The 26,826-nt window shown below is 48.3% G+C and overlaps 1 protein-coding gene across 8 annotated transcripts in view; it reads left to right on the forward strand.

Moving 5' to 3' along the window:
* The window catches only part of THOC5 (THO complex 5), a 28,872-nt gene continuing 2,744 nt past the window's right edge, over nt 699-26,826 (forward strand). For 2 of the 8 annotated variants that reach the window (XM_018061011.1, XM_018061014.1), the window contains exons 1-21: nt 699-805; nt 1,471-1,583; nt 2,409-2,540; nt 5,257-5,400; nt 6,299-6,415; nt 6,564-6,661; nt 9,409-9,555; nt 10,948-11,062; nt 13,437-13,569; nt 14,285-14,317; nt 15,580-15,657; nt 16,327-16,367; nt 16,569-16,668; nt 18,092-18,200; nt 20,485-20,586; nt 21,159-21,255; nt 21,805-21,919; nt 23,301-23,404; nt 23,565-23,652; nt 25,708-25,823; nt 26,475-26,665. In XM_018061011.1, the coding sequence (XP_017916500.1) occupies nt 2,445-2,540; nt 5,257-5,400; nt 6,299-6,415; nt 6,564-6,661; nt 9,409-9,555; nt 10,948-11,062; nt 13,437-13,569; nt 14,285-14,317; nt 15,580-15,657; nt 16,327-16,367; nt 16,569-16,668; nt 18,092-18,200; nt 20,485-20,586; nt 21,159-21,255; nt 21,805-21,919; nt 23,301-23,404; nt 23,565-23,652; nt 25,708-25,823; nt 26,475-26,665 (2,024 nt within the window). In that variant the 5' untranslated portion in view covers nt 699-805; nt 1,471-1,583; nt 2,409-2,444. Of the gene's footprint in view, nt 806-916; nt 1,025-1,470; nt 1,584-2,408; nt 2,541-5,256; nt 5,401-6,298; nt 6,416-6,563; nt 6,662-9,408; nt 9,556-10,947; nt 11,063-13,436; nt 13,570-14,284; nt 14,318-15,579; nt 15,658-16,326; nt 16,368-16,568; nt 16,669-18,091; nt 18,201-20,484; nt 20,587-21,158; nt 21,256-21,804; nt 21,920-23,300; nt 23,405-23,564; nt 23,653-25,707; nt 25,824-26,474; nt 26,666-26,826 lie in introns of those variants that run through there. The other 6 variants (XM_018061015.1, XM_018061012.1, XM_018061017.1 and 3 more) reach the window with 6 other exon arrangements.

Raw genomic sequence — 26,826 nt, forward strand, 5'->3', positions numbered from 1 at the left:
GTCCACCTGGCTCATCTGCCCCACCGGTGGGTATTGTGTTCTCTGAGATTCTGTTGGGGAGGGCCTCCCACTAGGGCAGAACTACACAGCATACCCAGGGATTCGGTTTCTACCTTCAGATAAGTAGAACGTACTGAACCCCATCTGTGCGATTCATACCAGGAGAAAATACTTGAAGCTGTCAAATGCTGCATTAGATTAGCCTTGGTCAAATCGAGCCAAAAATGGGGGGAAAGGGCAGGTTAAGATGGGGTTAATGCCCTCCCCAACTTGCTGTCCTCGCTATTGTGGGATGTTCTACCGTAACTATGACAGTAGTTAAGAATCCAGGTTAGGGAAGCAAATTCACAAATGTCCAGATCATGGCACTACTACATTCTTGTGTTATCTTGGGCACACGACAAATTCATTTGACAAATACTTGGCAGAGCGCCTACTAGTTGCTGGGCATTGCTTTAGGCGCTGGGGACAGAATGAACGAGCCCTTATTTGAACTTAAAAAGTTCAAAATGCAAGTCTGCCCTTAGAGCCTCGGTTTCCTGGTTTCAGTGGATAACGTGAGGCGGATGGCCGGCTGGGACCCGCCTAGACAACCCAGTTGCCGCCACCACCTTGTCCCCTTACAGCCCAGCAGCCGTCTGCACCGCCCGCCGGCTGCGTAGGGATCCTTCGCGCTCCACTTCCGGCCTCCACAAAAGACTTCCGGTCGGCCGCTCCTTCTTTCTGCTTCTCTATGGTGCGCAAGCCACAGAGTCCCCGACGCCGGAAGTGGCACGCTCTCCGGGACGCGTCGGGGCGCCGTGTGGTGAGGAGGGGGCCGGGGCGGGGTGGGGCCGGGCGCGCTGGAACCGGGGAGTGGGCCGCGCGAGGACGTGCCCGGGCTCGGGTCTAACCCTGGTGCTCCGCCGTCATTCCCAAGGGACCCGGGCCGCTCGGCGCCGCGGCCTCAGTTTCCTCCCGTGGAGAATGTCTGCCGCAGCATCGTCAGGCCCCACAGTGCAGCCTCTAGAAAACGACCCTGAAGGTGGTGGTGCTCGCAGCTCACTTGTATTATGCGCGTGTCTGTGCCAGGCACTCTTGACTGTGCTGTCGAAGTCAGAATTTCCCACACTTAACGCCTTTCGGGCCCCTTCTCTGTGGAAAATTAACTTACTAATTTTTAACTGAGTCATTTTTTAAATTTAAATTTACTTTGAAAGAAGAATTTTAATCTCTACCACAAATAGAACACTTCTTTCACTGTCCTATGCAGGATGTAATGATAAAAAAAAAAGATGAATGTATTGAACATGAAAAATTAGTGACCGTGACTGGATTTCAGGTGTCTAAGGATCTGAGATAGAGTCCTTTCATTAACAAAGGGATGTTGGCATTTGTAGATGTTAAAGGCCAACCAAAGAAATGAGACGTTCTCCGTGAGGCAGTTAGAAGTTTCTAAAGAGAACTGACAGGACTTAACTTTCTCCATAGGTATTCAGCATTATTAACCACTCGGGCACCATCTGAAGCCCAGCTCCCAGATTGTCTTCATTGCCTTCCCCAGTGCAACGCCTCCAGCTTTAATGTCCACCACCACCCTGGAGGTAGGGACTGCTGTTCTCATTTGATCTGTGAGGAAACAGATGCAGAGAAAAAGGAAGTGACTTGTCCCAGAACTCATAGTCGTGAGACAGAGGAGTTGAGACTCCAACTTATGGCTTCTGTGACTGGACTCTCGGGAGATCTTGGCTCCCTCGTTAAGTGTTGGTGACAGATTTACTGGGATTGGGAGGATAGGGCTTCCCACCTCAGGGGTCTCTGGTGACAGTCAGTAGAGGTAGCAGAGTGAGGATGCTTTGTGATGCTAGAGCCCCGTGAAATGTCCGTTCTGTTCTTTTAAATTTTCGGGCCAACCAGGGAGTTGAGGGCATCACCAGATGACCTGGTAGGAAGACAACAAGACACAATAATGTATCAAGAGCACTGCTGTGGCATGGGGTGGATCCAAGCTTTAGCAGGACTAGCTGTGTGATCTTGGGCAAGTCATTCACCTTCCTGACCCTCAGTGTTCTCACCTGTAAGTTAGATGCTTGTTCGTATCTGAGAGAATCCTTGTTTTAAGAACCAAATGAGAACGTACCCTTAAAGTGCTTAGCTGAAGGTCCAGAACACAATAATCAGTCAGTAGTACTGGAAATAGGCTTATGTGCCTGGCTGAGGAGTTTGGTTAGTGGAGATGAGGAAGACGAGTTCATTTTGAACAGACTGAGGGATGATTCCCCTTTTTACAGAACTTTGGAGGATTGATGACTTTTCTTGATTTACTGAGAGTATAAGCGGCCAGAACTGCTAGACAGACTTCAGTATTCTGACTCCAGGAAAATCTCCGATTACAACTCCAGATAAGCTTGAAAGCTTTCTCTTAACAGGTCTCTGCTATTCCCTCCTGACTTTACCAAACAACCATGTCATCAGAATCAAGCAAAAAACGAAAGCCCAAAGTGATCCGAAGTGATGGAGCTCCAGCTGAAGGGAAGCGTACTCGTTCTGACACTGAGCAGGTAAGATCAGCCGGGGCTGCTGTGCTGCTGAGAAATTTGCAACTTGGGGCCAAGCACCTGGCTGTGGGTTTGCAGCAGCTGAGGGTCATGGGCACAACCTCCCAGGTGACCTCTGCTTGACCATGTTCCTGGAATTCCCTTGGCTCTTCAAGACTTAAGTATCCATGTCAAATTTGGCTGCAGTATCCCAAGAACCAACAAGCCTATATTAGACATGGTTAGTGGTTGGACAGAGAACGAATATTCTAGTATACTGTGCGTCTCCAGCTTTCTAGATGGTCAGATGAAGACAGTCCATCCTCACCGTGCCCCTGAGTCTTTGGAGATGTGCAGTCCTCATCTGCTCCTGAGATGGTACCAGAACCGTGTCCCCAAAGAACCTCTTTTATGGCCTAAGTGCTCTCGTGGTCAGCAAGGTTCTTCTTTTGCTGTTTCTCTATCCTTGAATCTGTCAAGCTGATTTATGACTTAACTAATTTTTTCTTTTCCATTATGATTTATTACAGGATGTTAAATATAGTTTCCTGTGCTATACAGTAGCACCTTGTTATTTTATCCATTCTATGTATAATAGTTTGTATCTGCTAATCCCAATCCATCTTTCGCCGTGGCAACACAAATCTGTTCTCTGTGTCTGTGAATTGTAAGTTCTTTTGTGTCGTAGTTTAGATTCCATACATAAGTGATATCATATGGTATTTGTCTTTTTCTGACCTACTTCATTGGGCATGACAATCTCTAGGTCCATCCTGATTGCTGCCGATCTACATTCTTTCTTAAGTTAGGTACTCTTCCATTGTGTGTGAATATATGTATGTGTGTATATGTGTGCATGCGTGCTCGCTTAGTCGTGGCCAACTCTTTGCAACCATAGATTATATCCCACCAGGCTCCTCTGTCCATGGGATTCTCCAGGCAAAAATACTGGAGTGGGTAGCCATTCCCTCTCCAGATCTTCCCAGGTCTCCTGAATTCCAGGGAGATTCTTTACTGTCTGAGCCAGAAGCGCGCGCGCGCGCGCGCGTGTATGTGTGTGTGTCTGTGTCTGTGTCTGTGTCTGTGTGTGTGTGTGTGTGTGTGTGTGTGTGTAAACACACACCACATCTTCTTTATCCGTTCATCTGTTGATGGACTCTTAGGTTGCCTCCATGTCTTAACATAGTAAATAGTGCTGCCGTGAACACTGAAGTGCATGTATCTTTTCTAGTTAAGAGTTTTGTCCCGATACATGCCCAGAAGTAGGGTTGCTGGATCATATGACAACCCTATTTTTAGTGTTTTGAGGACCCTCCATACTGTTTTCCATAGTGGCTGCACTAGATTACATTCCATCAACAGTATAGGAGGAGTCCCTTTTTTCCATACTCTGGCATTTCTTACTTGTAGACCTCTTAAGGATGTCTGTTACAACCCGTGTGAGGTCATACTTCACCGTAGTTTTCATATGCATTTTCTCTAATAATTAGCAGCATTGAGCATCTTTTCACATGCCTGTTGACCATCTGTATGTCTTCTTTGGAGAAATATCTGTGCAAGTCTTCTGCCCATTTTTTGACTGGGTCTTTTGTTGTTGTTACTGAGTTGTATGAGCCAATATATATTTTGGAAATTAAGTCTTTGTTGAGCGCACTGTTTGCAAATATTTCCTCCCAGTCCATAGGTTGTGTGACTTAACTATGTTGATTGGTTGTGGGTTATTTTTTTAAACCAGAGTAAAACATACCAGCTTCAGTTCAAATAGAAGATGATGCTTTCTTTAGATTTAGGAAATTAAAATTAATTAAGAACTTTATCCTTTGGGAGGCATTGATTCTGATTCACTCTTCTTTTTTTAATAATTAAATTGAAGTATAATTGATCTTCCCTGGATCGGGAAGATCCCCTGGGGAAGGAAATGGCAACCCACTCCAGTATTCTTGCCTGGAGAATCCCACGGATGAAGGAGGCTGGTAGGTTACAGTCTGCGGGGTCGCAAAGAGTCGGACACGACTGAGCGACTTCACTCACTATAATTGACATATAACATCAATTTCAAATGTACAACATAATGATATTTGTATATTTTGTGAAATGATCACCAAAATGTCTAGGTAATATCCATCATGCTACATAGTTACAAATTTTTTTTTTCTTGTGATGAGAACTTTTAAGATCTACTCGCAGCAACTTTCAGACACACAGATGCAATATTTTTAACTGTTGAAAGAGAGGTGTTTGTTTATTCCAAAGGCTGGGAGACCAATTAGGATATTTTAGTTTCTGCTAAAGCTTGATTCAACCATCCAAACACCCATCAGAAGGAATTTGGTTAAATGAATTCTGGTTCATCTGTGTGTAGCCATTTTAATGGAGATCTGTATTTATTGTGATGGGAAATTGCACTAAACAGCATGAACAGTATGATCCCATTTTATTTTATTTTGATGCATTTATCCACAGTATTAACAATGAGTTATTTCAGGCTGGGAGGTGAGATTATAGGCAGTTATTCATTTTGGTTTTGATACTCTTCACTGTGTTCTCAATCTCTCAACACCAAGCATGTGTTGCTTTACAATCAGAAAGAGGAAAAGAAGAAAGAAAAGCATTTGATTTGAGGACCAGATTCTTTAGAGACCTGATTTGGGGGGCTTCATAATCACTGATCTCAGCTAATTGTCCCTTGTTCCACTGGAGAGACTTCCCACACCACAAGGCCTGATCCTTGCCTCCACAGGAAGGTAAATACTACAGTGAGGAGGCTGAGGTGGACCTACGGGACCCTGGCAGAGACTATGAGCTGTACAAGTACACGTGCCAGGAGCTGCAGAGGCTCATGGCCGAGATTCAGGACCTGAAGAGCAGGGGCGGCAAGGACGCGGTAAGGAGCGGCCGTGGGCGGCCGTGGGTCTGCGTGGATGGGTCTGGTTTGCACCTGTCACAGCCCGTCCTGATTTTGGTCTTGTGTCCTGCCATCAGGGGATTAGACCCTGAGGGCTCTAGAGATCTGCCTGTTTATTGTAACATCACTGCACGGTCACCAACAACAGTCATGAAAGTATAGGATTAATCATTTTTTTTCCGTAACTGTAATTTGATAGTCCATTGAAATGGTATTTATTAAGTGCTGGGCATTTTGCTAGGTGTGGAGAAAATGAATAATGCCGTCAGTTACCCTTGTAGATATAAGACCGATATATACAAGTAAGTCATAGAGACCAAAAACTGTTAATATTAAATTAAAAAAAAAAAACAGGTTTCAGGCCAGAGAAACAAAACAGTGTGACTGAAAACTCTATGGGTAAGAAATTCAAAACAATCCATATTTTTTCAGGAATCTCACTTATTTGTGCTTATCCTGGCCAATATTGTTAAGATTATTACAGCCTATCTGTTTGACTGTAGTCAAGTTTTACAGCTAGAGTTCTACTATTTTTGCTCAAATTAATTCTGTAGTCAAGTTATACGGCGTGCAGTGGCGCTGTTTGGATCTCTGTGCACGTTATATAGAGACAGCTTTGGTTTGTGCGTTGCCTACATTTGCTCCATCTTTGATTCCTGTTACTTTGGTCCAAGCAGAATTTTTTTTTTTTTTGGCCTGGGAACTGTAAGCGTTTCCCTTATACAGTCATTCTTCCATTTCCCCTGACACTTCTCATGGTTCTGAGCTCCTTCCAGTGTCTGGTCTTAACTCTAGATGAGGTTGGGTCAGCAGTGAGGGGCTGAAGGAAGCTGAGCCAGCTCCATTTGTCGAGGTCTTTATCAGTTTTCTCGGCCAGCAGGCAGTTGAGATAGAAGATCGGAGGATCCAAAGCTGTGTGCATTTCATGACTCTAAAGAAGCTTAATCGATTAGCCCACATCAGGTTGAAGAAAGGAAGAGATCAGACCCATGAGGTAGGAGCTGAGAGACTTAACTCTGCTCTTCCTCCCTCTCACCCCCTCCCTAATCCCCTTTCCCTTTTTCTGAGTTTGCGGCTGGCTGTGCTTTGCCCTGCCCCACCTCGCCTTGTCCCACTCCCCTCTGACCTTGTCTTCCTTGCAGGCCAAGCAGAAAGTGGATGCCTATCACCTGCAGCTCCAGAACCTGTTGTATGAGGTGATGCACCTGCAGAAGGAGATCACCAAGTGTCTGGAGTTTAAGTGAGTTTTGGAGCACAGGGCTTTGGCACGGCGATCTGCTGGTAAACTGCCTTTCCCTCCATAGCTCAGTGTGAACCAGTTTCTTTAAAAAGGAGTCAGATGCACTTGGAGACTGCAGGATCTGGGGAAAGGATGAATAAATCACTTTTGAATGGGAAAAATCAGAAGCAGCAGTTCCAGGCTGCACAAAGAACCTCAGAAGCCTGTCTGACCCTTCGGAGTTTTTAGCTCTGACCCTGGCGAAAAGCAGTTGTCTCCCCAGCAGGGAGAGTCTTCGCATTATCAGTTTGATTCCTGAGCACCTGTATGTGAGCAGCTCACTTCCAGTTACATCTTTTTAACCTTTTGGCCCAGTTTTTCCCTTTGAAGTTCCAGCAGTTCATTTTTGCAAATGGATTTCATTCTTTGGAACCTGAACCCCTTGTTGCCTAGCTGCCTCTAGGTGAACAAACCACAGTTTGTCAGTATCCTTCTTAAACTGTGATGCCTCTTGGCAAGTCCAAGGTGAAAGATCAGAAAGAGGGAGGAATAGACAGAATAAGAGAGGGGAGCATGTTCATGCTTGATCAGACCTATTTGTGTAAACTGAAAGGAGTCAGGTTTTATTTGTAATAAACTTGAGATGAAGGAGACCGCGTTAGACGTTGTTGTTGTTCAGTCGCTAAGTTGTGTCTGATTCTCTGCAAACCTTTGGACTGCAGCACACCAGGCTTCCCTGTTTGCTCAGACTCATGTCCATTGAGTCAGTGATGTCATCCAGCCATTTCATGTTAGACATTGGGTCTGGTGTGTGCTGATTTTTGAGAGGCATCTTTCTCTGCTCCACAAATTCATCACATAATTATGCTGAAATACAGAAGTAAAATCCACATCAGGTAACTGAGTTAACAGTGTTGTAAAGTTGTCAGTTTCCTGGTTTTGACTATCATCCTTAGATAAGTTATTACCATTGAGGGAACCTGGGAGAAGGGTACATGGAGGAAATAAACTCTTAGTTTAAGATTCACAAGAAGTTTTAAAAATACTACTATTTCAAAATAAGAAAGGTATAACAACACCAAGGGTATGATGCACCACCTGTTACTGTTGTTCAGATGAAAGCCAACAAATGCAGAACGCAGCCGGATGTAGTCTTGTGGCGGAGCAGTGGCCGTGTGGAAGGGCCAGGGACCCTGGGCAGCATGGCTTCAGCCCCCAGCTCCACCACTCCTTGGTCGTGTGGCCTTAGGCAAGCTGCTTCCTGATGGCAGCCTCCGTTTCATTTGAAAAGTGGAAGTAACGATCCCTGTCTCAGTTATTGTAAGGATTAAGTGAGATAAGGATGGTATTTCCATTAGTCGTGCATGGATGTGAGAGTTGGACTATAAAGAAACCTGAGCACCGAAGAATTGATGTCTTTGAACTATAGTGTTGGAGAAAAGTCTTGAGAGTCCCTGGAACTGCAAGGAGATCAAACCAGTACATCTTAAAGGAAATCAGTCCTGAATATTCATTGGAAGGATGCTGAAGCTGAAATTTCAATACTTTGGCCACCGGATGCGAAGAACTGACTCCTTGGGAAAAATACTGATGCTGGGAAAGGTTGAAGGCAGGAAGAGAAGGGGATGACAGGATAAGATAGTTGGATGGCATCACTGACTCAATGGACATGAGTTTGAACAAGCTCCGAGAGTTGGTGATGGACAGGGAAGCCTGGCATGCTGCAGTCCATGGGGTCGCAAAGAGTTGGACACGACTGAGCAGTTGAACTGAACTGAAGGATGGTATACAGTGGGTACGTAATACGTGGCAGCTCCTGTTATTACTGCTGTACAACCTGAGCACTACTGTGTTCATGTAGCAAAAAGGATTGGGTTTTTTTTTATACACATGTGCCCCTATACATGTAATAGTTAAAGCCCCTAGGTCTTTCCATATCAGTTCTACCATGTTGAATCTTCCTCATGTTAAGCTTAGATAGTTAATAATTTAAACTTAAATGTAGACTTTTATGTTTATTCCTGCTAAATTGCATTTCTTGGTTTGAGCCTGACATTCTAGGCCTAGACCATGATGGGTTTTGTTTTTTTTTAATTCATTTTCCTTATGACCATGAATACATTGTTTGATAAGTAATTTTCTTCTTATTTATATAATTGTGATTGTGCTGGGTCTTTGTTGCTGTGCAGGCTTTTCTCTGGTTGCAGCAGGTAGGGGCTACTCTGTAATTGCAGTAGGCGGGCTTCTCATTGTGGTGGTTCTGTTATTGCTGAGCATGGGTTCTGGGGTGCCCAGGCTCAGTAATTCTAGCTCGCTGGCTCTAGAGAGCATGGGCTTGGTTGCCCCACAGCCTGTGGGATCTTCCCAAATCAGGGATTGCACCCATGTCTCCTACATTGCCAGGCGGATTCTTTACCACTGAGCCACCAGGGAAGCCCAACTATGATGTTTTTATTTGATTCTTTAATCTCTTAGCTCTCCTGCAGAGCTTGGAGAGGTCTGTACGTTTCATAAGCCTCTTTTCTAGGTCTTTAGTTAAATCACGGGTATAAAGCTTGGGCACCGTGGGTAAGGATCATGTGGCATGTCACCAACTACCTCTCTTCACACTGAAATACCTACTAATGATCATTTGCTGAGAAGCCTGGATTCCAGGCTCCTGAGTGGCTATAGACCAGGCCAGAGTACACATACCTGGGGGAAACTGGGGGCCCGCTTGAGCCAGTGTTTCTGAGAACAGCAGCTTGACATTGAGTTTTTGACTATAGGTCAAAGCACGAAGAAATTGATCTGGTTAGCTTAGAGGAGTTTTATAAGGAGGCTCCTCCAGATATCAGCAAGGCAGAAGTCACCATGGGAGACCCTCACCAGCAAACCCTTGCACGTCTGGACTGGGAGCTGGAGCAGCGGAAAAGGTAGCATTTCCTCCTTCCTGACCTATTTACCTGTACAGACACGAACCTGTATTCACCAGGGCCAGTGCTTTGTCCTGTCCCAGGGTCAATAGCAAAGCACAGTGGGACAGCAGAATGGCCTCTAAGACCAGATCGCGTTTTTTTATTAAGTCACACTTCGCATTTCACACTTGACTGGCTGTACGTAAGTGGGGTTGGAGTTGCTTAAGGCTGTTACAAGAAAGTTGAGGTAACCTTTCCTTGAAACTTTTAATGCCTAAGACTTAAATACCTTTTGTACTATAAATTTAATTTTTTTTTGCCTTTTCTTCCACCCATAAGCATATTCATATGGTATTGCAAAGCTTTGCAAACGTCATTTCAGAAGGCTATACAGCATTCCATTGTAAATTGTCACATAATTGTTTTCATAGTGGATTGGACTTTTAAGTTGTTTGCATTTTTTTGCTATTGTAAATAATGCATTGAGGCACCCCTTTACATATAAAACTTTTTGTACTAGTAAAGAGTTTTTCTTTATTAAGTATAAATAGAATGTCTGTACTTTGTAATTTAATCAAGATTTTTCTTAGGATATGGTATGTATATACGTTTTTCACCCTAGACGTTTTATGGTTGTATCCCTTCCACCACGGTGACTTTTTCCATGTGTACAGGAATTCTGGTGCTTTTGGGTGGCACATTTGCTTTGTTTTCTGTCAGAAAAGGTGGTATTTTTAATCCCTTGTATTTTTCTGTTGTTGAGTATATTTTGTGCCTTTGGTCTATATTATGAATTTATTAAATACAGAGTCTGGATCTTAGGGAATTGGTTTCAGCTTTTTAGCACATGGGACAGGCCCATCACACCCCTTTCCAGTACGTAGCCTGCCCTTGGCTAAGCCACGAAAGTTCCATTCCTGTGGCTCTGACCTGGAATCCATCCCCACTCAGGCCAGTCTGTGGGCCTCCTTCAGGTTCTGTAGCTGCTGGGTCCGTATGTTTGTGAAAGTTTTGGGTCTAGCCTCTGAGGCAAAATATGGAGCAGGAGGTGACATGGGAGTATTCCCTAGTGGTTATGAGCATGGCCTCCGGAGCAGACAGGCCTGAATTCAGAGCCCAGCTCTGTGCTTGCTCTTAGCTGGACTACCTTGGACAAGTTACCCACCTGCCTGAGCCTCGGTTTCCTCCTTCAGGGATTAGGAAGGTCCCCATCTTCCAGTGATTTTATAAAGGATTAAATGCCATAATGTTTATAAAAAGGTCTCCAAAGTGCCTGGCACGTAGTAAATGCTAGGTAAAGGTTAGCAGTTCATCATGACTGTGGTCATTAGGTAGAGTCTGGCGGTGAACAGGTGTGTTGGTGTGTCCCTGGGGAGCATCCCAGGACAGTGCCCTGTCCTCCCTCAACAGGCTGGCGGAGAAGTACCGAGAGTGCCTGTCCAACAAGGAGAAGATCCTCAAGGAGATTGAGGTGAAGAAGGAGTACCTGAGCAGCCTCCAGCCTCGTCTCAACAGTATCATGCAGGTGAGAGTCTCCCCACAGCCCGCCACCTCCTTGGCTTTTACTTGGCCTTCACCACCCAGTGACCTCGGGCCACCAGCAGCCACATTGCCCTGTGGGTTTTGTCGGGTCTGTGAGCCTAGAGCACAGTGCAAGGATGGCCCCATCTGCAGGCGCACAGCTGGCCTAGTAAGGTTGTGTCCTTTGTGGAGGAAGTGCAGGCAGGATGGGGTCAGGAAGGCATATACACATTTACCTGGGTGTTTTCACCCAGCGCCTCTTCCAGGTAAAACACTGTCACAGACTGTAAGCAGAGTTTACTGTCGCATGACCTCCACCAGCCTGCAGTCTGCGAGGACCTACGCTTGTGGGTGCTAGGTCCCCTGACTGCACTTCAGGGGCCAACTGCTTCATAGAGCTCTTACTCTGAAAAGAACTTCACTAGTATTGAAAGCCATCAGGTGCCTCGGGAGGGAAAGTCCCCACTTTTTACCTGTAAAGTGCAATGTCTTTCTTTGTGGGTGACCTTATTTTTATTTGTGAAGTCAGATTTGATTTAAATCTTTATAGTTTTATAAAGCAGGGTATATGGCTAATATGGAGGAACTTTGTAAAAGGACAATGGAGAAATTAAAAATTCACTTTTGTAGGATTTGGCAAGATCTGTGTTTCCTCTCTTCAACTCTAGGTATAGAATTAACAGATACTTATATAGGACAAAAGTCAGAAACTTAAAGTTTTGGTTGTACTTAAATTTTTCCTGTTAACTGGAAACACTCCAAATGTTCCTAAGTAGGGTGTAGGGTAAATAAATTCTTGTATGGTTCAGTCCTAACAGTTGTGATGGAAGTGTGGAAGAGCCTATTACTGACAGAGTAACTAGACATAAAGATCTGTTAAATTATGAAACAAAAAAATGCAGGTTGTAGGACATGTAGTATAATCTCATGTGTACACGCGCCTTCATTTACAGAGTATTGAATGGATGCGTAGTGTGCTAAGTCATCTGTGTGCTTAGAAAAGTGTGTTTTCACACCAGACCATTAATGGTTACCTTTGGTGGCTAGGAACTGGGAACTTTTGCCTTATAAACTTGAATACAACCTTTTAAAAAAGAAGTACTCATATTACTTTAAAAAATTAATTTTACATAAAACCATACAGCTTGTAAATGTACATGCAGGTCAATAAATTTTCAGCGTGTGCACATTTGTAAACACATCTGTGTAATCAACACTCAGAATTGAGAAGAACATTACCAGTTTTCCACAAATTACTTTATTCCCCTCACAGTCTGGGGAGACAGTGGCTGCCACTGTGTACACATGGCATATAGCTCCATTCATTTAGAGCTTTTATTCCTCAGGTGTTTGTGTAGAAGTTTACACACTTGACATTTAGGTACTTGATGTTTTCCTGAAGTTAGGGGAAATGGTGTTTTTTTTTTTTCTTTTAAAAAAAATTGGAATATAATTGTTTTATAATATTGTGTCAGTTTCTGCTGTACAATGTGAATCGGCTATACATATACATATATCCCCTCCCTCACGAGTCTCCCTCCCACCCATCCCCCCATTCCACCCTGTGGAGGATCTGGAAGGCTTTAAGCAAATACTGAAAATGTATTTGCTCCACTCATGACGAAGGTTGGAAGCTAGGACGAGCATAACAAAGGTTATGAGCTTTCACCGAGTGCCCAAGGCTGGGAACTGATGACCAAGGGTCATACGCCCGGCCTTGAGGCGTTCGGAGGCTTCCTTCTGACCACCTGTTTGTGGGAGCAAGGACTGTTGTTTCATGATAAGACTCCCTTTAGAGTTTCGCCAAAGTTATGTTATGGCTTGGGCGGTGGGAACTGTATTTTATGCTTAAATGCTTTGATGTTTTATCGAGAAAGCCTACGTGCAAGTCTGCTTTATGCTCTGCTCCCTGAGACCATATATCTGCGAAGTGAAGTGAGTGAAGTTGCTCAGTTGTGTCCGACTCTTGGTGACCCCGTGGACTGTAGCCCACCAGGCTCCTCTGTCCATGGGATTCTCCAGGCAAGAATACTGGAGTGGGTTGCCATTTCCTTCTCCAGGGGAGTCTTCCCAACCCAGGGACCGAACCCGGGTCTCCCACATTGCAGGCAGACGCTTTAACCTCTGAGCTACCAGCGAAGCTGGGTAATAAAATTTGTCAGTCCGCTAGAGGCTGTACCTGAGTGTTCCTTTCAGAGTGCAGCCCTCCGAGCCTTACACCACCCCTTTCGGTCATCACAGAGCGCTGAGCTGAGCTCCTTTGGTATCTTTTTTTAAAGTTCATTTTCTTATTGTTTGTCATTGCTGTCAACTTGATAAGGTTCCTGTATGAACTGCCTACCAAAGAGAAACAAAATCCCTTCTTCCGTTGCTTGCAGGCTTCCCTCCCGGTGCAGGAGTACCTGTTCATGCCCTTCGACCAGGCTCACAAGCAGTACGAGACAGCCAGACACTTGCCGCCTCCCCTCTATGTGCTCTTTGTCCAAGCCACTGCGTACGGGCAGGCCTGTGGTGAGTGTGGGGCGGGCAGGGGAGAGGGGCTGTGGGAGCAGCGGCCGAGGCCAGGGAGGCATCTGGAAGCACCGCCTGCTGAGGAAAGCTCCCGGGCCCTGCCCAGAAGCCCTCAGGTGACAGATGCTGCCTCCCCTCTGCACCGCCCAGCATGGCTGCTTTGACCAGCTGGCCTGAGGCTGGACTAACCTGATGGGCACTCCAGGATGGATGGCTTTGAATCTCTGATAAGCCCGGCTGGTCGGCTGTTGGGTTCAGTGCCGAGGCAGCCTCTCCAGGCTCCCAAGCGCTTCCCCCATCAAGGCACGCTTGGCAGGTGGATCGGTGCCTTCCGCTCGCTTGAGGGAGAAGCTCAGTGAACACAGGTCCCAGCCAGCTCTCCCAGGCTTTCACCGCCATGCCCTGGAACAGGCCGCATGTCATCACAGTGAATTACCGGGGGAGAGGAGGTGTCCTTATTAAGCTTGAAGGCAGCCCCTGACTCCAGTAGGATTGGGGGATGTTTCTGGAGATCTACCTCTTGCCTTCCTGCAGCTTTCCCCTGGCACCTAAACTTTTCTCCCCTCCCCCAGCCCACCGCCTCAGACACGCTGCATCGGTGCATGCCTGTCCTCCCAGCCGCGGCATCCGCACGTTACTGTCTCTCTTCTTATGTCTTCCCGGTCCCTTTGATCCTCTCCTTCCCCTCTGTTCTCCCTCCTGTTTTCATCATCAGCTCATAGGAAATCTTCCCAGCCCCCTAGACAGGGTGAGTAATTTTCTTTTATTTTGTGTTTGAAATCCAGCCTGTTTTCATTCCCATTTTACTGTGGAATTCCAGGAGTAAACCAGTCAAAAGAACAGTCTGGCATTTGCCTGTGTTTGGTGGGGGCAGCCAGTTTCTTTGGGACGAGCTGTGGTGGTTCTTGCAGCGTTGTCGGTGATAAGCAGTGGTCAGCCACCTGGGAATACGTCAGTGGCCTGCCCCTTGGGGGAAGTCTGTCATCCTTCTTTATACTCTTGGGCAAACTCTTTTAGGCCCCCATGACTATGTTGCATCTCTGTACACCCCTTTGAATGGAGCAAGAAGGGCTCTAGCCTCTCTGACCTCCCAGCACCAGACTCAGAGTTCCACAAAGGCAGGTCCAGGCATTGCTCGGTGAGCTGTCAGGCCTGGTACAGGGATCAGGATGCTTAGCTCTGTGGTAGACGGACCAAGCTTAGGCTGAATAGACTTGAATCCTAGTTTGTCTACTTGGCTATTGTATCTAACATCCCTGAGCCTTAATTTTCTCATCTGTAAATGGCTAGAGTAATAGTATTTCTCCTGTAGGGTTGTTGTGAGGATTCAAAGTGAATTTTTTTCAGTAATTTCAAAATTAAAGTTATAGGTATTAGCTCTTTCAGTCCTCATCAGCCAGCTGGGCAGCTCCCATCTGTCAAATCCCCGTTTCACAGATGCCGAAACTGAGGCTCCGAGCAGTGACATAACTTCCCCGGTTGTGGGTTTGGGAGTTGGTTGGGTAGAGACTGAGGCCCGAGAGTAGACTGCAGGTTCCATCTTCCTCCCTACTGTCCTTCTTCCAGTTAAATGTGACAGGCAGGTGCTGGGTGTTTGGTGTAGCACAGAAGAATAACTGAGGGGAGAGCCGTCGTTCCTAGGACGTGGACAGTTACAGGGTCCAGATGAGAGCTTTTCTGATGGTTGGCAGAATTGTGCCATGTGGCTCTGGGCCATTGGCTTGGATTTCTGTGCCTTGGTGTAAACCTGAGGAGAGGATTCACACCTAGTCTCAGGTGATACTTGGCCAGGAATCCACACTTGGAGTCCTTGTTTTCGGTAAATGATGGAAAAAAGACCTAGGTTTCCTGCCTAGCCGCTCTGCAGCGGGAGAAAGGGCTTTTTGCCTTCCAGCCCCTGTCAGTAAGGAACTGTGACAGGTGCAGGCAGTGCGACCCCAGGGTGGGCCTGCTGTGCGGCTGAGCTCCTTCCCTCAGCAGCTGTCACAGGCTGTTCTTTCTTGCTCCCAGATAAGATGTTGTCTGTGGCGATTGAAGGCAGCGTGGATGAGGCCAAGGCTCTGTTCAAGCCTCCTGAGGACTCCCAGGGTAAGTGGTACTCAGGATCCTCTTCCATGTCCTCCTCTGCTGATTCCAGGGGCACCAGGTCTCCACCCAGGGCCGTCTCTGGTCTTGTGGAAATGAGCCGTACTGGTTCTGAGTGGCAGGGAGCTTGGCTTCAGTGTCTCAGTGCTCAGGGTAAACAGGGAAAAGCCCTGACTTTGGATTTCAGCCCTGCTTCTCACTAGCTCACGGTGCTGGGGAAACTCTTCAACGTTTGGAGCCTCAGTTCACTCAACTGTCAAAGCAAGATAGTGATAGCTCGTGTATCTAGGATTGTGATGTGGGTTAAAGGAGGTCGGGCATGTAGATCCCTCAGCATCACCCTCAGCACATGGCTTGTAATCCCCAGATGTATGAGCTGCTGCTGTTGTTCATGTTACTGTTATTGCTTCCACCACCAGTGGAGGACCTTAGGATGTCCCTAGGATGGCATTAAAAAGCACTGGAAGAACTCAGGAGCGATGGGATTATAGGTCATTATCCTTTTCCTTGCATCGCTGTACTGTACTAAGTGAGAATCAGCAGATTTATTATTTGTTCTAAGGAAATTCATTGACAAAAGCCTGAGCCCTTTAACACGCCCCGACCGAGGTGCTCTGGGGAGAATTGGGGGAGTCCCCTCATCCCCCAGCTGCCTTCCCTCTGTCACTGCAGACGATGAGAGTGACTCGGACGCCGAGGAGGAGCAGACCACGGTGAGAGCATGGGGCCTGCTAGCTGCCAGGTGCCATCCTCCCTGGAAGCAGAAGAGAGATGTGGAAGAGAGGGCGGCTGGGGTCCTGGCAGCCTGAGAGCTGAAGCACAGGTCCCAGTGCTAAAGCCCTGGGTGGCCGGGAGAGGGAAGGGGGGATTCCTGTGACGTGTGCTTAACCTGCTCAACTCCCTCCTTTGTCCAGAAACGCCGGCGACCCACACTGGGAGTTCAGCTAGACGACAAGCGTAAGGAGATGCTGAAGAGGCACCCGCTGTCTGTTCTGCTGGACCTGAAGTGCAAAGGTCTGGCTCTCCATAGTCCAGGGCATCTCATAACACCTAGGAGTACAGCCAGCTGCAGCCACCTGGGGTCTGGCAAGCCGATGCCCCGTTGCCTATGGAAAGATTCTGGTTTCATATTTCTGTTTTCCTTTATTGTTCTTCATGGAGTTTGACTTTATTTTCCCTTCCTGAATCATAACCCTAAGAATATAGCAAAACCATTAGACACATCAGGGACACTTGATGAAGCTACCATCTTTCTGAATTTGACAGGTCAGGTACACAGAGCAAGTTGCCAAGAGTATGCCGCTTTTGACTAGCATAATCAACTTGCTTAATTTAATACATACAAATAGAACTTTGTATTCTGCAGAGAATGTGGGTTTTGAAACTGGCTTCATATGGATACTGGAGCACATGATAAAACATCCCAGCGTGATAAGAGTTAATGGTCAGACATAAGCTTCCCTCTCACCCCAGCCTCCCAGACCCTGGGCCTAGGTCTGAGTTCCAAGGGCGGCCACCGTGTTGGTTCTCTGTGTATTTTCAAGAAATAGTCTATGCAATAGTCAGTTCTTGACATCAGATGGCCAGAGTATTGGAGCTTCAGCTTTAGCATCAGTCCTTCCAATGAATATTCAGGATTGATTTCCTTTAGGATTGAGTGGTTTGATCTCCTTGCTGTCCAAGGGACTCTCAAGAGTCTTCTCCAGCACCACAGTTTGAAAACATCAGTTCTTCAGTGCTCAGCCTTCTTTATGACCCAACTCTCATATCTGTACATGATTACTTCACCGGAGTGCAGTTTTCAAAATCAGAGTTAGTTTCATTGGTACTATACCATTAACTATAGAACTTACTCAGATGCCCCTGGTTTTTCCCCTAATGCCCTTTTCCTGTTCTCAGATTCAATCCAGGATCTCATGTGCATCTAGTCATTGTGCCCCTTAGTCTCCTCAAGTCTTTGCTTGTTTTTTATGACCTTGACACTTTGGAAGATGAGGTTTATGTATCATGTAGAAAGACTCTCAGTTTGGCCTTGTCTGATGTTTTCTGATTAGACTGAGTTTGTGGGTTTTGGAGAAAGCACACCACAGATAGAGTGTTCACCATCCTGTATTACCAGGGATCCATGGTGTCACTGCATCTTGGTACTAGTGATGTTAACCCAGATCACTTGCTGACCTGGTGATCACTTGATCGCTTCTTTTCCTTGTTGTTTTAGTTGGAAGCAGAGTCTCTCTGTCCAATCCACTCTCGAGGAAAATGAAGCTCCACTTCTTGGAGGGAGGAGGAGTAAAGAGTTTGTAGAGACTTTAAGTCAATATTAAGTTGCCATTGTTTTTGTGTGAAAGACCTTAAACGTCGTTGATTTTCTATGACTCTGTCGACTCCCTTCTAATGTCGGCTCATAAAGGGCGTCTCTCTTCCTCCTCGCCTCCAGATGGCAGTGCGCTGCACCTGACTTTCTACTACCTCATGAACCTCAACATCATGACGGTGAAAGCCAAAGTGACCACCGCCGCAGAGCTGACCACCCCCATCAGCGCAGGGTACCTCTGGGGCTGGCATGTGGGCGGGGGTGTGGCGGGTGCCTGCCTGCTGTGCTCTTCCCGGATCCTCTCTCACCTGACTCGGAGGGGTTCACAGCCGCACTGGCGTCTGCTGTCGCGTCCACACAGCCAGAAGTCCTGGCGCACTAAGGGTATATTTAGAAAGCGCTCACTGGCTGGAATCCGTGCCGTCTTCTTACTACACAGCCGATGACAGAAACGACTGCAGCCTGTTGTAAACTGAGTGGGTGGGCTCCAGCTTTTACACCAGTGAAAAGAGTGTAAACGTGAGACTTGGCAGACTTTACCAGGCTGACAGATTTAGGCCTCTCTTTCTCTTGTCTTTTTCTGCCCCAAGGGCCTGGGATTTTACTCTGCAGCTCAGCTCAATCCCAGGTTGTCCTTACCTGGTAGCAGCAGTGGGAAGAAGACTGGTGGGTGGGTTTTGAGAAGGGTGAGCAGAGGCACATAGAGGCAGCCACAGGGGGAGCGTCCCCAGAAAGGCCCTGACCATGGCCGCTGGTCGTGGGAGGAAGGGAAGAGGACCAAGAGGGCCTGGGGGTGAAGGAGGCTCGCCTGGCCTGGCTCGCCACCCAGCCCTGCCCCACTGAGTCCTCACGTCAGGTGTAGATAGCCTGGGAGGCACAGGGCTCTTCCCAGGGCTGCCCGAGGGTGGCTGCCGTCCACCCTGAGCTTAGTGTCCGTGCCCCCTCCTGGCTGCATCCTTGTCCCTGTGCTTGAGAGTGATGCTGGGCCATCCTGAGCACTGTGGGTGCTGTCGTCCCTGTTCCCACCTCACGCCAGCAGGGGGAGCCTGGGGCTGGCTTCTCCAGACCACCCAGTTGCACTGCTCAGCCAGAGGGCCCCTGTGGAGCTCCTTGGGTAAGCATCCTGCCTGCTCCCTTCTCAGACGCCCACCTGCTAAGCCCTGGGGCTGCAGGCTGGCACCACTGGACCCTGAAGACCTCTCCTCACCAGCCTCTGCACGTGCAGTCGCCTGCTCTTTAATGTCCATTGTTTTTACCAAATTCAGTTGTCCTGAGCCACATGTTGTGGGTGGAAATTTGTCAGAATTTGACCATTCCATCAGGTTTTGTCAATTTCAAGTCCCACTTTTATGCAGTTTAACTGTTTTGTTTTGGTTGATTGAGTATATTAGTATCCGCCACTAAATATTGGCTAAAAGAATGACAGTTACTGACTTTATAGCTACTTCTCTGTAGCAGTGAAGGGGACAGAGACCCTTGGGGGTGGGGGTGATGCAGGGAAACTCTGGCAGGACAGAGCAGTGCAGAGCAGTTTAGCCACAAACTGCCACTCTCCTGGGCCGAGTTCCCAGAGGCCTGCCGGGCTCAGGGCAGCAGGATCGGCCGTCTGCCTGAGTCTCTCCTGATGCTGTCCCTAGAAGGTGAAGGGGAGCTCCCACGGATGAAGGGAAAGATTGGGCCCTGTTGTCCTTTGTGACCAGATTACTCCATTCTGCGCCTGTGCTGTCTCTTCTCTGATCGTCACTCTCAATTACATGTTTAACCGTTGTGAGGAGTGGCATTGGCATCACTGTGTCTTTCTGCTTACAGCACTAGGTCACCTTGTGTCCAGTCTGTGTGATGTATCTTTTCTGGGAATATTCAAGGGGAGCTCTTTCTGTGTCCGCATGAGATGAGGTGCAGTGTGAGATAGGCAGAGCATCAGAGCTGCACACTGGGTCTCTTTGGGGTAGAAGAAATCTGTTCTGCTCCTATGAAAGTTCTGAGTGTTCTATTTCTGGTGTCACAGGGTTTTGCTCCCTTGAGGAAAGGCTCTGGTCACTGTATACTTCTTGAAGGGATAGGTTTCTTTGGAAATTGGTGGTTAAAGGACTACCTTGGTGGTCCAGTGGTTAAGACTCCATGCTTTCAAGGCAGGGGCCGGAGTTCCTCAACCAGAGATGGGATCTGCACCAGAAACAAACAAAAAAACCTGCAATTAAGAGTATTACTGTCTTTGATGGAACAGTGTAAAGCCTGGCTCCAGCGCTTACTAGCAGTGTCAGCTTGGGCTTGCTATATCTTTCAAAGCCTCGAGTTTCTCCTCCATAGAATGGAAATGCTAATCCTTCCTACTTCATAGGGTTGTGAGGATCTGATGACCTCAGGCATATACAGGGTCTAGACTGCAAGAAGCATTCAGTAAATGGTGGCTTTTCTCATCAGTGGGAGAGGGCGTTACCACCCCCAGATGGCCACGTCTGCATCGAGCCAAGGGCTTGGCCAGTGTTCTCATTGCAGTCTTTTCCCTCCTCCAGTGACTTGCTGTCTCCTGACTCAGTCCTGAGCTGCTTGTACCCGGGGGATCATGGAAAGAAGACTCCCAATCCAGCCAATCAGTATCAATTTGATAAAGTTGGGTGAGTCAGCAACATTTCCTCCTCTTCCAGCCTGTCCACTTCAGAGTTTCTCTGGTGACTCAAAGCAGGAGACCTGTTAGGACCAGAGGCCTTCAGGGGGTGGGGGTGGGGGATGGAGAAATGGTGGGGCGAGAGGGAGTGCTCCATCCAGAGAAGGGGACACCTGTCCTTTCTTGCTTATGAGGCCCTGGAGAAGGATGGGGAAGGGTGGAAGGGTCAAAGCTCTGAGTGTGGTAAGAGATGTGTTTAACATTTTAGTTCTCTTGATGATTAAAATTTAGAAAATACTTTATAAATTGCTGGACTAATGAAAAGTACACTGCCTTTTTATTGAGATTTGCTAATGAGTTGAAGGCTGCCAGGGAAAAAGAGAAAGTTGGCTCTAGGAGAGAGAAAATTCACAGCAGGGAACTGATGAACTTGAGAGACCTTGCTGGCAGCCCGGCCATGAGTGCGCTGAGCCTGCAGGACCGTTCTGTTAGGGGAGATGGAAGGGTGGGATGAGGCATATACCCTGGGACCACTGCAAAAGTGACTTCTAAACTCATTCCGTTCTGTGTTCTTTTCTGCAGCATCCTGACTTTGAGGGACTACGTACTTGACCTCGGTCACCCCTACTTGTGGGTGCAGAAGCTGGGTGGTCTTCACTTCCCCAAAGAGCAGCCTCAGGTGTGTCCACTGATTGAGTCCCCTTGGCTGAGGAGCCCTGTTCCTCTCCTCTGCAGACTCCAGAAGGGCTTCTGATGGCCTCTGGGACTTTAAACTAGCAGAATGCCAGCCCTCTGGGCTGTGACCTGTCCTCCCTTCACTCTAAAGTGTCCAAGGCCTCCAAGTGTTCAGGTGTCTTTTGCTTTCACCCTGAGCCTATTACCCCCCCAGGTCAAAGTAACTTGGATCCTTGCCCTGCGTATCCCATGGCTCCCGGTGCTGCTACCCCTTGGTCTTATGTACGAAGGTGCCAGAAATGAACCCCAGGGCAACGGGCACCTCAGCAGAAGCCTTCCTTTCCCCCAGCCTCTCCAGATCCCGTCAGCTTGAATCATTCCCGCTGGGACTCGGTTTCTGGCCCCACTTCAGGGAGACCCTGCTACCCCAGAAGACATCTACGCCAGGACGTGGGTGCTCCTGGCCGCCACGGGCAGGCAGGCCCTGGGAGAGGGGTGGCAGGAGGAGGGCACAGAGAGCACTCACGCGTGTGCTGTGCTCTGCCACCCACAGCACACTGTGATCACAGACCACTCACTGAGCGCCAGTCACATGGAGACCACCATGAAACTGCTGAAGACCAGGGTGCAGTCCCGCCTCGCCCTCCACAAGCAGTTTGCCTCCCTGGGTAAGTGGTGTTAGTCGGAGTTGTGGCCTGAGCCGCTCAGCACAAGCACAAAGAGCACGGAGCCCTGCGCTCAGACGTCTGGAATCCTGATGACAAAGTCAGCTGGGCCACTGGGGAGAGCTCTAGGCCGCCAAGCAGAGGTGTGAGCTCCCCACAGGGCTACAAGGCTGTCTCGGCCCGCCCAAAGCCTTTTGGGGCCCCAACTTACTAGATTGGTTGGGAGCACTTGTGCTAGGTCAGCGCGTGGCAGATTTTACTGTACATTTTAACAGGAACCTCATTCACTCGGGGTCTCCAGTATAGTGCTGGGGAAGGAGCCACGAGCACAAGACAGAGCCCTGCTTCTATGGAGCTTGCGCTCAGCTTGCTTGAATACAGTGGTCCAGTAACCCACGCCTCCTCCCTCCCCTGACCCCTGAGCTGACATCCTCCAGGCCGGGGCTGAGCCCGGGGTTCACCGTAAGCTCCCAAGTGGTTCTGATGAGCCCTTGACCAAGATGGTGGCCATGTAGGGGCTTCTCTTTTATTCGTTCTGTGAACACCTGTCACAGCCTGTCGGGTGCAAGGCACCAGTGGGGGAGGGTTAAGATCTTTCCAGCCTGAAAAAGGCCACTGTCAGGGCTTCCCTGGTGGTCCAGTGGTTAAGACTTCGCCTTCCATCGCAGAGGCTGCAGGTTCTGTCTCTGACCAGGGAGCTAAGATCCCGCATGCCTTGCAGCCAAAAATCCAAAACAAAACAGAAGCCATATTATAACAAACTCAATAAGGACCTTAAAAGTGATCCACATCAAAAATAAATAAAAGAGCCACTGTCAGGAAAGGCTTTGCGTTCCCAGCACCCATCTGGAGGCCCCACGTGGACTCTGGTTTCTCCAGGCTCCCCATCAGCACTGTGGAGTTTGTTTTGTCCCGGGGTTGGGTGATTGTCACCCTGGATAGCGTGTACCATGTTGGCATATTTGCTTATTGAAACACCAGCAGGAATTCGCCCTGGAGCAGCCCTGCTGCTCTTCTCCCTTAGAGGAACTGGCACGGAAGACTAGTCCTTCCTCCTACAAGGTCAGCTGCGAGAACGGCCCTCTTGGCCATTTGATCTAATTAACAGTCACTGCCACAGAGGCCTCCTCGTCGGTTCTGGCGGCAGGGGGTTTTTCGTTTGCATTAAGGATGAAGCGCTGTGAATGCTGGGGCTGGGTCCTGCCACGTGCACGAGCGCTGGGCGAAGGTCAGGTTGACGTGCCTCCATTCCTGGCGCGTGTTGACCTGAGTACCGAGTGTACCTGGACAGGTGGCAGGGCCATCTGAGCCTTTCAGAGGGTGCCGGTTACCCAGCTGTGGTGGACGATTTCCGCCTGTGATGCCCTCTGTCCTGCTCTCTTAGAGCACGGCATTGTCCCGGTCACCAGCGACTGCCACTACCTCTTCCCTGCGAAGGTCGTCTCTCGCCTGGTGAAGTGGGTGACGATTGCCCATGAGGACTACACGGTAGGTGTGTGTGGGGGGCGGGGGGGCAGGGACAGGCCACTGTTGCTGTCCTGGGGACTGCAGACCCGAGTCTCCTTTCTGCTGCTCCTCCTCCTGAAAGGTGGGGCAGTCTGACAAGAGGCGCCAACAGCTCACCCTCCCCCTTCTTGGTGACTTCCAGGAGCTGCATTTCACCAAAGACATTGTGGAGGCGGGACTGGCCGGGGACACCAATCTCTACTACATGGCACTTGTGGAGAGGGGCACAGGTAACCACTCTGCCGACAGTGGTTCTAGGTGAGGGGAGCCACTGAGAATCAAACCTTCCTGGGAGCTGGCCCAAGGAAGCTAAAGATCTGGACTCCTGCCTCGGGGACTCAGCAGTCTCAGCTGAGAGGCAGCATTCAGCCAGGACTTGTACTGCAACAGTCCCGTCCTCCGCTAATCGTCACCACGGTGCGGCGCTGGTGACGTACCCGCTCTGTAGATGATGCTCAGTCACACACCCAGTCAGATCTCTGAGCCTGAATTCTTAGCCCTTTTGCTTCATCACCCTTTAGAATCAGAGAACTGCTCATCCTCTCTTCAAGGTAGGGCTGTCACTCTAAAGCTGTGAAGTGCAGGACTCTCCTCCCTCTTTGCAGTCCCTGCGCTCACTTGGGGAGGCATTGAGAGCTCTGATTCCTCACCTCTGTCCTGGCATCTGATCGGCCAGGGCTTCCAGCTGGACCCACCCCTTTGGCGCCTGTGGGGCTGTCGTCCAGCCCCAGCCTCTGTGGGTCTGGCCCACCCCAGAGGCTCAGTGCCAAGGCTGCAGGGCAGAGGGAGTTGTCTGTAGTTCCAAGATAGTGTGAGAAATGAAAGGTTACACTCTTTGATGTTCATGATTCTTTACCCGTGTCTTCACTTTTCATGTTTTTAGAAATATTCTGAGGAAATTAGATAACTTCAGATACAGTGGAGGCTCCTTGATCCCACTTCATTCTCACCCTTGTGATGGGTGACTGCTGTTTGGAATTTTGCGTTCACTTTCTGTCTTCTCTCCTTTTAAAAAATACTCAAACCTCATCCCTAAACAACACAGAGTGCTGTTTTCAAAGGGCACAGAAAACTATGCATCCAAGAAATTTCCAAAGCCCCAAGGGTGGGAAATCATTGGAAGACATCACTTTTGCTTCCTGGATGAGGGGAACAGAGCTTGGAAAAATAACAGATATCCTGTATTCATACAAAGGATGAATGTGATCATTTAAATTTTTATTAGATGTGTTGTAATAGCATTTGAAAATTTAAGAGTGAACTTTAAATGAATAAGTGGACAACAATTTCATAGTATGGATTAAAAACAAAAAAATTGGTGGACAAGAGATCAACCCAGAAATACATTCAAAACTATTATGACAGAAACAACAGTAAAATGTCACTTTTCAATAAATGTTGCGACTGTCAGGGTAGAGTTATCTTATTCTATACTCTCTTGTTCTCTATTAATTTATTTGAATTACTAGTGGGTGAGCGTTCATTCCCTCCGTCCCCATAAATAATGAAAAAAGGGTGGCTAAGCACTTAACTCATTGATGGAGAGGGTATCGTATTGAAAAAGACAAAGGCTGTCACCAGAGAAAAAATAAGTATGTTAAAAAATACAAATTTCTCATTTAATGATTATGAACACAGCTTTGGCACCAGGTAGCTCTGGTTAAACTCAGCACTGCTGTTTTGCGGCTGTTTAATGATTTTTAGGAAGTTTCTGTCAGAGCCTCAGTTTCTTTAACTGTGAAATGGGATGAGACTCGTTATCAGAATGAAATAAAATGTGGGTGAAAAGGGCTCAGCACTGTGCGCGGAAAACAGTAGGTGCTCAGTAAATGCTGGTTATCAAAAAGCTTCACGTAACAAAATAGATAAAAATAAAGAACAGAGTAGAGAAAATATATTTGACTATAATGTGATGTCTAGTACATAATACTGTTGAAAAGAAAAACAGATAGGGCACCTTCACTGGGAAAATCCTTATCCTGCTGGCAAATAAATGCCAGGTAAAACAGACTTCTGTCAAAGTAGTAAATAGAACTGGGCTAACCAGACTCAGGACTCCTCACATCTCTGTGTCCTGAGGCCTAGTCACAGGACCTCACCTTCTGCAGCCTGACAGTACCACTTTGGAGTTTCTAGGCGGAAAGTAAAAGTTGGTAGCAGAATGTGCTCTGAGCACCTGGACTAATGTGAGACACAGAGCTGGCCTCAGGGTTCCAGCGAGGAGGTGGTCGTGGCTGGCAAGCCAGCTCTCAACTGCGTTTTCCTCCTCTCCCCACCTTTCCCAGCTAAGCTCCAGGCTGCTGTGGTGCTGAACCCTGGCTACTCATCCATCCCACCCATTTTCCAGCTCTGTCTGAACTGGAAAGGGGAGAAAACCAACAACAACGATGACAATATTCGGGTAAGGTCCTCGGAGGGTGATGGGAGGAGCAGGGAGAGCCTCCTTGGGCCGGGGTGGGGGGCGAGGGGGGCACAACCGGTGGTAGCTGGGGGCTTGGGCATTGATGAAGTTCCAGGGCAGATGCTGCTGGGATTGTAGAATGTGCTAGAGACTGCAAGGTGTAGTGAAGGGCTCAGACCCCCCTTACTAGCCTGGGGTCCACAGGTTCACCCTGCTTATAAAACAGGGCTAATACAAAGACCAGCCTTGAAAGGTCGTTTCAGGCTTATGCGGAAATGTAAAATGCACAGGAACGAGACGGTGTGAAATCGTTGCCCGTGTTAATTGCTGTTATGCCCATGGATCTGACTCCATAGCCGAGGAGCACACTTTGAACCCTAATACTTTCCCATTTGGATCTGATCTTGAGATTCTTCCTCTGTCCATCTTGCTCTTTTTGGCTGTGGACATGCAAGGCAGGAAATGTTCCAGGTCAGGATCAGGAAGACTCCATTGTCTTGAGGAGCGGGTGCCTCAGGACAAGCCAGCCTGGCTTGATCTGCAGGGGCCCAGGCTCGGTTCACATGAAACCATGAGACCCAGCTGGCCTACAAGTGGTGCTGAGTTTCTGGCTTCTGCCGCACCTCCCCCCCCAACCCCCCCGCCCCGTAGGCCATGGAGAGCGAGGTCAACGTGTGCTACAAGGAGCTGTGCGGCCCGCGGCCTGGCCACCAGCTTCTGACCAACCAGCTGCAGCGCCTGTGCGTGCTGCTGGACGTCTACCTGGAGACGGAGAGCCATGACGACAGCGTGGAGGGTCCCAAGGAATTTCCCCAGGAGAAGATGTGTCTGCGGCTTTTCAGGTGAGGGACAGGGCCCCGGGACCTCCAGCCCTGCCTCTCACAGGGACGCGGGGCAGAGAGAGCCTGGCACAGAGGGCACACATGTCCTCGGGTGCTCTGGTCTCCTTTCACTGTGGAAATTAACACCCTGCTGCCAGATTTCCGGAGAGAGCTCACTTCCT

The sequence above is a fragment of the Capra hircus genome, chromosome 17, assembly GCF_001704415.2.
Source record: "Capra hircus breed San Clemente chromosome 17, ASM170441v1, whole genome shotgun sequence".
In the NCBI taxonomy this organism is placed as follows: domain Eukaryota; kingdom Metazoa; phylum Chordata; class Mammalia; order Artiodactyla; family Bovidae; genus Capra; species Capra hircus.